Here is a 13,039-nt window from a genome sequence, read left to right on the forward strand (position 1 = left end):
GAGGATGAGATTAAACATCTTACAACAGTGACCATAAAAGCCATTATTGTTAAGAAAGCAATGCTGCTGATGTGAATTGTTATACATCACACTGGACGCCGATGGTATCGTGTTACACGTCACATAATAATACAATAGTGATATGTATCGGAAATAGATATTTTATTTATAGCAATAAGAAAACAGTTTGATAAAATGTTCGATAGTTTAACTGCAATAAAAGCACATAATGAATATGCCTTGGCTCATAAACAGCCAAAATCATATCCCTTGATAATGGAGTGTGCTACGAGTGATACACATACATAAAGTGGTTGAATTCAAAACAAAGTGGTGATTCCATTGTCAGTATGTCAGTGTGCCAATAATCAGATCACTGTTCATGTTTCTCCTGGTGTTTATTAAAAATATCAATACTGACTAAAATAACACATTTTATCATAATACATTTGTCAGCTATATTACGCCGACATGCTGTCTAAAATCACACATGGGAGAAGCATTATGCATTATGTCTTATTTGGTTCAGTATAAAAGAGCAAAGTCAACATAATGACAGGTCTTCTTTACAGTGGTGTTGCAAGATCTCTGTGTAAAAAGGGCTGTTGTTTGGTGCTGGGCAGGCAGAATACAGTGGTTTTATCTGATGATTTTCACTGAAAACACCTGCCTGCTGCAGCTGGAAACAGGAAGACTGAAGGAAAACATTAAAGTTGTGGGTCAATAAACCAAAACAATGAGCTTAAAGACACTAAAATGCTCAGTAGAACTCAAGGGAACTGGTTGATAGTTCTCAGTGGATTCATCACCATGAGCAACTCCTTTCACATGATTGATTTGCACAGCTTTAAATTACAAAATATTAATAGAAACAGAGCACAATTGAGTCCTGCCCACACCAGAGGGGAAAACAATTCATGGCTTTCCACTGACTTTGTGCTGTGTGAAGGTGCCTCCTTGTCATTTCTGTCTGCTAGAAAACAACAGAAAATGCCACAAATCTGCTGTTTGATGGGATGCACTACCATCAGGGTAGAGAATCAGAACTACATTTTTATAAGCTGCTAAATCAAACAATTGAACCTTTAAGAAGACAAAAGAGGATACAGGCAATAAGACAGGAGGCATCAGCAGGAAGAATGTTTAAGTTACAGTTGCTAATTTGCTAGGAAACTGTAGAGATTGATTTTTGTTTGATGATACAAATAATTGCTGTAAAATATCTAAGTATTTCACTTCTGGCCATTCAGTGGGATCATTTCTCCAGGAAAAGCAAGGTAAAGAGAAGGGACACTGAAACAGTCTGACATTATTGAATTTGCCAATATAACTTCTCTTCTTTCATAGACATAGGGGGCTAAAATAATAGTATGAGATGTTGAATTGTAATGATTTTTAGCTAGCTACAAGCATTTTGATAGTGTTTGAGGAAGATGCATCCATATTAATGAAATATTGACTTGTGTAATCTTAGTTGGAAATCATAAAATGTAAAATACTGTATTCTTGAGTCAAAATGAAACTTTTTCTTGGATTGGTTGCTGAATCTAATCCAGTTCAACTGTCAGCTTTGGCCACCTACCGGATATATTTTGATCGGGGAGGAGGAGATATATAGAGTGTCTCTGCAGAGTCTTTTGTGTGGGAGCATGTGTTAAAACAGTTCCTCAGCTTGTGAGATTGTTGGTTAAAAGAGACAGAGGCAGTTCCTAGGCATTCCTCAAACAATAGCATTAAAAAGTCATACCTTCATGATTTGTTCAAAGAACATTTTCAAATCAATCTCCAGAGTGTTGCAATGCAGGTGCCTTCATCACAGAGGAACACACCAAACTGCATATAGAAAATGTTTTGTTTTCAGAAGTGCCCCAGAATTATTTTCTGATTTATTTCTATATTTTGCATTTCTGTATTGCGGTGTTGGGAGCTGTGGTGTTGCGTTGCATTAGTATGACCACTGTGACTGTGATGGTTAATTTATGATGATGCTTTTCTCTCCTCTGTTCTGTTCTGTTTCCCCCATGCTACAACACAGCATCTCTCTCTCCCTCTCTCTCTTTCAGCTGTGGCTTCTCAGGACCGGGCCATCGTTGCAGACAGAAGGAGGGTAGAGTCTATAAATAGAAATTGGACCAATTATAAAGCAGATGTTCCCCTGTATGATGGTGGGAGAACACTGTCGGGTGGGGTGTCTGTGGTACTTTCAATATCTCTCTGAGCGCTTGTTCTCTGTTGTTTCACCCTCAGTCTCCAAGTTAGTCTTTGCCTGTCTCATTTTTCTGACTCCGTCTGGCTTTCTCCTTCCTGTTTTTAATTGAACAACTTTCTCATTACTATTTTTTCTGAAATACCAAGCTGTGTCTTTTTTATCTCTCTTATATCTACGTCATTCACATGCGCACATGTACATAGAAGCTCACGTGTATGATCGTTGCACGTTCTCTGCCGACATTTCTAAATAAACCTCCTCGCCTCAGCTTGACTGACAGCCCTGTAACAGACTGTGGCATACAACATCCATTTGTTGCTTGCTGTTTACATCTCTCTAAATTGCATTCCCATCACCAGGTTGTTTAACACAGCTCTGACTCGTATTTCAACAATTGTTATCATTTCTCAAACAATCCTACATGAGCAGATTGTCTCCATGAGAAATTCAACTGATAAGACGGCTTCTCGCTAAATGGTGAAAAAAAACATGCTCTAATTTATACTTTTGATTCCAGGCTGGAGATACCATTTGGGACTTTGTGGTGAATAAGCATAATCTAAAAGATCCAAATATGGAATAGCCCTTGGTTATCAACACTTTAATCAGCACTGCAATCTTTCTGTAATTTGAGGGGAAATCCTCTTCAATAACAGATTTTGTGCATATTATCCCTATAATCTGGGACAGTTCAATCAGTGTCTCTGAACTATTTGCAAACAGAAACACATCTGACATCACAAAGCAGGACATGAACCCAGACAGAGGTTGTGTTGTTATCAAGAGAGAATCCCAGAACTGCAATAGATGAGATACTGTTTTTAATAGAAAAATGCCACAGGTGGTTTTTCTATCAAAACACCAGATGTACAAACAAAAACAAGTAATATGAACATAGATAATCCCAAAAGTCTGTCTCAACTTTATCACAAGTATAACAATATGTGCTCCGGTTTAAAGGAATAGTTTGGATTTTTTTAAGTGGGTCTATATGAGGTACTTATCCACAGTCAGTGTGTACTACCTACAGTAGATGGCAATCACCACACACCCAGTATGGAGAAGGAGACAGGAATATCAATGTAGGAAGCTAAGGAATGTACTACTGTGGGCAGAATCAGCAGCAACACGTATCTTAACCACCTAAAAAAAGGCACACTTTTAAAAAGTCAATATCAGTTTAAGCATAGGCTATTTTTAGAATACTTTCACTGCGTAATCTTGTCATCAGATAGCCTTTTACCATGGGTATCCACCATTATGTCTTTGCATGCTCTCTCCAAAGCCACCAGACTCCTTTGGCAAAAATAGCAATTTTACCTGACAGAGAGCAGGAGCTGCTGATCTACCGCTGCCTCAATCGGTTTGATTGTATGTGACTTCAGTTAGGCTTGACCAGTATAAATATATTACAGCATAGCATGGTATTAAGAAAACCCCACAGTGATTTTCCATACTGTCAAAAATACACACACTCCTCTTTCTATTAAACTGGTATGGAGTTGCTGTACAGGGGCAGTACATCATGGTGCACAGCATGTGCCACCAGAGATCAGTTTCCCTACTAGCAGACAAGGCTGAGTTGAGAAATGTGCCATCTGGAGGATAAAATACAGGACTAACTGGAAAAAAAGAAAAATGTCTCTACCCCTGTTAAGGAAGATTTAGTCCTGATGACTGCAACTGTAACTTCAGTTGAGCGAGTGTGTGACAGACTAATTATTACAATGTCTGTGGTGGAGAGTGACAGTGAATTTGCGTTTCCAAACTGTGGGAATAGTGTCACCATGTGGATCAGTTCCGCCTACACTGAGGGCATACTATCTGCAGTACTGTATATATAAATGTCAGAAAGGTATGAAAAATGTAACTTGATATAGCCAAAGCCTAACTTCTGTGACTCCAAACTAACCCTTTAAAACACCAAAATCACACAATAACATAAACTCACTGATCGCGACAGCAGTAGACCAGCAACTGTTCTGTGATGTAAAATTACTGTTTTTGCCAAAGGAGTCTGGTGGCTTTGTGGTTTCCCCATAAGAAAAGACTGTCTGACAACATGGTAAAGCAGTCAAAATATTCTAAATATATGATACTTTAGATGGCTAAAACAACAGTACTCCTGCTGCTTCTCAAAAATGGGGGCATGTCATCTGCCATCTGCTATGGGTAATACACTGTCTATGGAGAAGTACCTCATACAAACCCATTTCAAAAAATCTGAAGTATCCCTTTAAGAGGAAGTTTTCACTCCAGCTTCTATAGCATGGCTATCATCTTCTTTGGCTCTGTCCTTGCCATCGCTGTAATCGTAATTCCAGTCATCGCCATCTTCAACGTTATTGTCACCTTGATCGGCAACATCGTGGCCATCATCAGTTTCCCTGATGAGTGATAAGGTCCTGTTAGATTCTGCTGCAGCGAGGCAAAAGCCCAATCCATGCTAAGTAGGTTAGGGGGGTAAATCTTCAGGTCTCCAGAGACCGAGCGCTTTCCCTCCGTGTCTCTCTCCCTGTCAGCATCTGACAAGCTCACCAAGGCTGAGCTGAAAAATACCCATAACATCCACCTCCGCAGTTCTCTTTACTGCCATGCTCTCCTTCACTCCCTGCCACGATCTATTCTCTACTGTCTGTCTCCACTTTGCTCCACGCATTTCTTTCTAGTCCTTCCATCTCCCACGACTTCCTCTTCTTTCCAACTTTTTGCAGAATCTCCCTTCTCATGCACACATACAAATATGCACACGTGCAAGTAATACATTTATATGCACACATCTACAGTTCAAAAACTAAATATTTTACTCCCATAATCCAAGCATTTATTCAGCCTACAGTTGCTCTGATAGCCTGTAGGCCAGCTTAACTGACAGTGCATCTTGGCTGCAATTTGCAACATGACTCACTGGAGTTGATGTGAAACTTTATGACAGATGACACAGCCACACTTGACTCACAGTAACAGTGAAGCATAGCCTAATTCAAATTAGGCAAGTGATTTATTTTAGGATGAAGGCAATAGGCTTTCTCAGCTACCTGTTAACAGTGATGATTGTTTGGATGTAAATGTGAATGATGTGTTGTGCTGCATTCAGAAGCGTTATAAAAAGCTGTGCTTGGGAGAGGCTCTGGGCAAGACTTGTATGCTCACTAGTGCCTGTCAGAATGGGTGGATTTAGCTTTGTTCAAGTGTACATTTACTTTGTAACATCAGCTGTAACAGCATGTAGTGCTTGCTCAAGATAAGAGCCTAAGATCCATTACAGCTAAAAGGAAGTGACCAATATGTAAGTGCACACTTCAGCTAAGAATTGTGTGATAACCCAGGTCTTTGGGGACGAGAGATCACAAGCCCACAAGATCATTAAACACTTCATCAATCAAGGCAAAAACAGTGGCTAGAACAAGTTCACAGTTCTCAACCAGCATGCAACTAATTCACATCCTCACTCAGTTTCACTCCAATGGTGCAATCCAGCCTGTGAGCCGGTCACAGCCAACTTGACAACAATAGTCATCACTGACATTACTCACAAATGTCAATGAGAAATAATTACCACAGGATGAATTAAATCAAAATGGAGCATCTGAATCATCAAAAAATGTACCCTGCTTATGCTGCGAAAGACTTTGTAGTACTGCTGATATGCTAGATCAGTATCAAGACACTGCATATATGAAGTTTGCACCAATGTCACTTTTTCACATGATACCATCTCCCTCAACACAGATGTTATGAATGGGCAGAGTACAGTTGACAGGAAAGAAATGGATATCTTGAAAAATTAAAGGTGATCTGTACACCAGAGGTTTTCACTGATCCAAAACTTTGTGCTCAAACCCAAAAAGATATGGAAATGTGCTACACGGAACCAAACCAGGCATGTCTATAATTTGAAAATTGGGGCCCCAGGCCTGACACCAGGATGAAGTGTCTGATAGGACTATTAAAAACTGCAAGACAGAATTTTTTCATAAAATAAAATCCACTGATTTTCCCATGCAATGGCCTCAGAAAGGTCTAATTAACAATAACAAAAGACTGCTGTTTGCAGCTTGGAACACACTCTATGTCTCTCTCAGAGCTATCCGTTGTTCTGAAACCACAGCGAAGCAGTAATCATGTATCTTGACCAATAATTTTGTTATTTTTGCCATTTCCCTATAGGGACATAAAGTTTAAACGGAGGGGCACAAAGTATGAGCTAAACCCCCTTAAGAGCCCTCATGGCTCTGGGTCTGTGGGACTTGCACTCATGTAGAACCGAGAAATGTTGGTCTGGAATCTGACCAGGGAACACAGACCTGACCTGATTTCACAGCTGATTGCTATCAACAAGTTAATGCTAATTTACAAGTTGTCAAAACAAAACTTTGCTGACTGAAACAGAATGACTAAGCCACTCATTTAAGGTTTAAAAGTGATGGATGATAAACACGATTTGTTTAGAATGAGCTTTTCAGTTTTGCTGCATCAAGCACAATAAAGACAACTTTGACTGTTTGCCCTTTTAAACTCTAACAACGTTTCATTTTTTGTTGCCATAGCGGCTAACGTTAGTATTGCTAATTTATCACCTGCTCTCTCCATGATCAGTGCTGAAAAGATAAAACAAAATGAAAATTGCATTTCCAAAACTGACGCAGTTTTCAGTGTTATTGTGATTTTGTTAGAATTTGCTAAAATGTTCAGCTACATTCAAAAACTCATATTCACACTGAAGTCATTTCTCTCAGTTTATTTTTCAAACCTCATTTTTAAAAAAGCAGCACTATGGGGGTTTTCTTTGTGCGTTGCACCTGTGTCTGAGAGAGTGTTGCTAACTTGGGTTGATGCTGGACAGTATTTACTGGGAGTTTTCAAAGCATGGTAATCAAACACAATTTTAATGCTAATTACATTTTCAAATGGTTATACTTACCATTGGGAATTTAACCCTTGTTTATAGTGAAATCGGTGATCAATTCATCCCTAATCACTGCAGTCTGATCACAGCTGGGTCTTCTCAGATCCATTTTGGTTTCACACATAATGTGAAACAGACCCAGTGCAGTAACAGAATTTGACCTAATACATGACTCACGTATGTTTATATACTATACATATATGCTAAACAAAGCCTGAAGACATAAAGATATCTGGTTTTAAATAAGGATTCGTCCGTTGATCACAATCACGAGAATGTCCATGGACATGTTTGTATAATATTTAGATTTAATTACATGTTTCATTTAGGAAACCGTGTGCTTGGTAAGTCAACGCCACACGGCCACCCCATCCCTTCTCCTCTCTTAAGCCTGCAGGCAGTCCATAATACTATATGCCTGAATTCATTCTGAATCTGTTTGTGCAGTCGATTGCACAAAAGCCTTTTCTTTTTTTACCATTTTAACAGTGTTTTGGATGTTTTTGTTTTCCATGTGAATGCACCACGGCAGATGCTGACTGCGTTTGTAACTCAGCACAGAGTGACAGTGGTGACTTCACATGCATACCATCTGTACTAGAGATGTTGCAATAATGTTTTTTCCTTCCAGATAGCGATTCAGGTATCTGAAGTTTTCATATCAGCCCAATACCACTGCATTAAAAATAATAATAAGAAGAAAATAAAAAAATATATTTTACAACAAGGATGTATGGATGTGATTGATTGTTCTATGGACCAGCTCAGGTTAAACCCTGTGTAAAAACAATTAAATACAGAGAATGAACAATGAATGTGTATGAGACCCTGCTGGGAAGTAGCAGGTTCCCGTTTTTGGGGTTAATACTACTACTGATAGCAGCATTTCAGGCAGTGTTGAAGGAATTTTCGGTATCGGAAAAACCCTGATGTATTCCATGTTTATGTATTAGGTTGGTTGCTGCGTAAACTACTAGAGAACTGGGTGAAAAATAGAAACATTTCCCTGCAATGAAGCAAGTGCAACACTGTTATTATCCTCTCAGACAAACAGCACTGCCTACCTCTGTGAGGTGAGGATTGGGGTTGAAGCCACACTGGTTGCACACCATGCAGCGACACTGTGTACAGGTGTTGAAGTTCGGCTTGTCGTCCCCGGTGCCCGTCAGGTCGGTGGTTTTGCAGACGGGGCACAGTTTGCTGCTGGGCATGGGGGCAATTTGTGGCACAGAGTAAGGAGAGGTGGGGACGCTGCCTCGGTCCGGGGACACAGAGGGGGACCTCCCAGTCCTGCTGCTACCCACATCCACCTGCAGACTCTTCCTGGCCACATGACCCTGGCCCTGTTCTCCTTGAGAGCCAGCTTGTTGAGGGGTGTCATGGGAGGCCAACCTATCCCCTGTCCCATGACCACTCTGGACTCCTGGTTTAGGCCCCGGGTCTGATGGTGCCGGTCTGGTAGAGATGATAAAGAGAAGACAAAAGTGGATATTATACCAGGTCCTGATTTTCCTGACTTTAGTTGAATTAATGAAAAGACTTAAATTTTGCAATTGTAAATTTTATATTTTTTGTACAGTTTGTCACAATTGTGACATACATACTTTTACCTCTATATGATTTGTTATTTTTAAATTCTTATCTGTTATATTTCTTTTCTTCAAATTATTATTTTTCACACTGGTCTTTTTGGCACAACATTAATCAGTATGCCACACTATATTTCAGTACATATGTTGCTTTTGTATATGACAAATAAAACCTTTGATACCTTGTACACTCCTTATTGTTATGCAACCACAAAGTTGAAATTCCCTTCAGCCCATGGCAGTCCCTTCATCACACACAGCAGTGTAGGAAATTAACTTACTGAAATATGAATATCTACCAGCCACTGACAAATAAATGTTTAAATTCTGCAGCCACTCAATAGTAAATCATTATTTTGTGTCTGAAATCTTCCAGCTGTATTCATATTTTACCAGCATTTGGCTGGTGTTCATTATGCACAACATTTCACTGACATCATCAAGAATTTTCCAGTTCAATTTCATCTGTAAGTCAAATGTTTTAACAAAAACTCAACATGTTCAAGGGTAATAACATATGATATACATGCAATAATAATTATAATAACAACAACAACAACAATAATAATAATGATAATAATAATAATAATAATAATAATAATAATAATAATAACAAATTAAGGGCCAGTGTGTACAATTTAGTGAGCTCAATGTGCGAACTATACGTACCACAGCCTTTGAGGGAGCTCACTTTTGACCTCAAAGAGGTGTTTTCTAGTGCCTCAAAGAAAGGACTGACCGTGACTCTTGTTGCAAAGAAACATTCATAGCTGTATGGTACATTCTTACCACATCTGCTATATAATAATCAATTAATCAGCCAGGCCCGTATCAAAACCAGACATTACAGTATGATACAATACAGTCAACGAAAGGACACATTGTTCTCTGCAGTGATGTACAATAGCTCATTGGCACAAAAAAGACATGGATAGGCCATATAGCTACTATGATATTTCGCCAACATATTTCAATGATGACGGCAAGAATCACATTAAAGTGAATTAGTGATGAAACACCCTAATGAATTAATCATACATCAATAATAGACTAATTTTACATGTGATCCATGATTATGAAGTAGATACAGAGAAAAATGCATACTGTCAACATTTTAACCCCCCTGTCAGTTCTGGGCTAATGGAGAAACTTGGTGGTACAATGCAGCACTAATGAAAACTTATTTAAGAATATTATATTCCATTCCTCCCATAGCCTGCCAATAAATCCTTCTAAATCTTACAAACTGGACCTTTGATATAACCAAAATTGATTTGCTTTTGCACATGCATTTCTGTAATATTTTCAAATATTTTTTGCAGCTTCATTTTTTTTGTCACTCACTGTAAAATGTAACCACAGGTGTGATTGAAAGGAAGACTGAGGGGGTTGATTAGAAGAGAATGGTGAGTAAAAATTAGTACGAAAAAGATGGAGTTCATGAATCAGTGATCAGTGAATTTAGGAGCTTTGCTCTGTTTTATTGAAGCAACCTAGTTTGTAGACCTCATAACATTTTAGCACTGCACTGTAAATATATGTAGCACATACGTTTTATTCTGAGTGTATATTTTTAATGAGGAGCATTTAATGTTTACCTCAGTAGGTTTTTATACCAGTAATCTTAATTTCAATAGGAACACTACTTCTTGCTGAGTGGTATATGTTGGAACCCTCCAGCTGTAAGATGCACTTGGTCCACGTGCCATTAAAAGATTTTATTGTTGTTCATAGTGTGATATCAGACTACTCAAAACGTTGGCCAACAGAGAGGCATATGTTGAATATTTTATATTGCCTCTATCAGTTTCTGTGAAGTGCTCCTTGTGGCTTGTTTTCACTCTTTGAAGCTGCTGTGTTTGGGCCTCTGTGATGTGTTTAGGGTGGAACAAAGGTAGTGTATCAGACAACAGTATTGTAAACTTTTTGGTTTTCTTGCTCATTCGGGCCCTCGGGCATTCACGCCAATAGTTAAATGGGAATGGAGGATTTCCACTGTCATAACAACTTAGACCTTGTTTTGTCATGCACATCATCTTCAAAGACAGTCTCAGCAGCAGCTCTGCACCCACAGAGAATGATGGAAATAAAGGGACAAATAAAGGAATTAAAATAGAGCATGTTACCTATTATGAGTCACAGCTGATGACTTGAGCTGCTGCACAACTCTAACCTTGTTCCACCCTCCACAGGAGTTCTGTGTTCATCGTGGTGAGCCCATCAGGAAGAACCTGCACTTCTCAAACCATTACTAGACTGTTCGATTTGATATTACACACAGGCCTGACAGCGTGTTTGACCAGCACTCCCACTCTATCACAGACTAAACTGGACTTTTGAGGATACTGTTAAAGCTACACTTTCAGAAATAAAGAACCTTTTATAGAGGTTCTTTACCTGGAGCCTGTTCAGGGGTTTCTATGTAGAACCAAGCATAAGGATTATATCAAGAAACATCTGTGAAAGGTGTAATGGTTCCATTAAGAACCCTTTCTGGGGGTTCTATCCCAAACCCTTCCACCTTCTAAGGGTGCTAACAAGAACCCACCAAGGGGATCCTACTGAGAATCCTAAACGTAACCCCTGACAAACTTCAAACTTCTTCAAAAGCAAATGGCTCTGGGTAGAACCCCCATCCTTTAGGAAGAACTGTTTTGGAACCCTTATTTCCAAGTGGACAGCTTAAGTATCTGCCTGGTATCCTCCCAAGGTAGAAGGTAGTTTCACACAATAATTATCACTTGAATGGCAAAGACACCAACTGGAGTCTCTTATGATGCATGCAAAGCCCCGGGCATGGCTTAATGATTTACAGTTTAAACTGAAAGCATCATTTCAAAAGATTTCTTTAGATATTCTCATCCATGAGAAAATGGGACTCCACTGTGGACAACTTGTGGCTTTGTGTCTAAAGCAGTACAAATTGCTTGCTTTATCACAAAGTGGATAAAGCACTGCCAGTCTTTTCTAATGGGAGGTCCCTGTAAAAATTTCTATTGTAAGGAGGCAGAAAGAGAGATAGTTAGATTCTCTGCACAACCTCAATAATACACGTGGCAATAGCCTACTGTCACTTAAAGGAATGGTTTAACATTTTGGTAGATTTGCTTATTCTCTGTCTTGCCGAGTGTTAGATGAGAAGATCAATACCACCAGCGGCTGGTTAGCTTACCTTAGTGCAAAGATTAAAAGAATGGAAACAGGCAGAACAGCTAGCATAACAGCTTGACTGAAGCAGCATGCTTCATGCTTAACCAAACAAGATATAATGTCTTAATTCAACCCTAAAAATAATGTTTGTATACTACAACATCGTTTTCGTGATTTGCTGTTGATAACTTAATTCCTGCCTGGATCATGGCCACAGAAAACGCTTCTTGGAGTGAATGAAACATATTTATGTAACTCGCTGGAGTCATTAAGAGGTGGTTGGGGTTGCTGGCGGTAGAAACCCTCCAACCCTGGACTCCAGTGTTCACTGTAACATTTTCGTTAAGGTTAGGTAAAGATCAAGTTTTTGGTTAAATGTTAAAATAACATCTCCCATCTCAAGCCACTGCTGACTTAAATAATGCTGTAGTTATTACAACTGGACAGTGTGTTGCAAGATTGCCTGTTTTTGACAGAAACCAAAATGGAATAAGTTGTCAGTGAACATTTTACTGATACATTCAGGATCAACATTTTTGTGTCTTGCCAGGCACATTAATTAGCAATGTTTCCATTTCCTCAGTATGTTATTAGAACATAATTCAGTCAGCTTTTCCCTCAAAACATCTTTGCTGTCACAAATTAGTTTTATATAAATGTAATTCTAAGAGACTGGTTATTTAATGAGCTTTAGAGATGCTGGTGAATTTCGTGGATAAGTGGATTTTGTTATCTTTAGACAGAGCCAGGCTAGCCATGCTAGTGATCTTTATGCTAAGCTAAACTAATGGGTTGCTGGTACAGACACAAGAGTGGTATTAATCCTCTCATCTGACTCTTGGCAAAAGAGTCAAAAAATATGTCAAACCATTCCTCTAAAAGACAGTGTATATACTGTTGTTGTCTGGTAACAAGCACACAGTGGACATCATGTTTTGGCAGACAGGGCAGGTGGGACAAACATGTCAGGACAAGCCAAAACAACATGTCTCAGTTGCATAGTATGGAGGGTGTCTGCAACCACAATAAATGTGCTAGTTTGGATAGATTTTGAATATCATTATATCGTGATATGTCAGAAGTGTTGTCTTTTCTTGGTTTTAAAGGCTGCATTACAGTTAAGTGATGTCATTTTGAGAATTTACCAGACTGTCCCAGCTGATCTCATATTTGCCATTACTC

The 13,039-nt window shown here is 39.0% G+C and overlaps 1 protein-coding gene across 1 annotated transcript in view; it reads right to left on the minus strand.

Annotated features, from left to right (window-relative positions):
• Positions 1–13,039, minus strand: part of bsnb (bassoon (presynaptic cytomatrix protein) b) — a 92,484-nt gene that overhangs the window by 70,943 nt on the left and 8,502 nt on the right. The window contains exon 2 of the mRNA XM_084734842.1: positions 8,183–8,573. Coding sequence (XP_084590968.1) covers positions 8,183–8,573 — 391 coding nt within the window. The remainder of the gene's footprint in view (positions 1–8,182; positions 8,574–13,039) is intronic.

Source organism: Lutjanus erythropterus, chromosome 2 (genome assembly GCF_056507025.1).
Source record: "Lutjanus erythropterus isolate fLutEry1 chromosome 2, fLutEry1.hap2, whole genome shotgun sequence".
Taxonomy (NCBI): Eukaryota; Metazoa; Chordata; class Actinopteri; order Lutjaniformes; family Lutjanidae; genus Lutjanus; species Lutjanus erythropterus.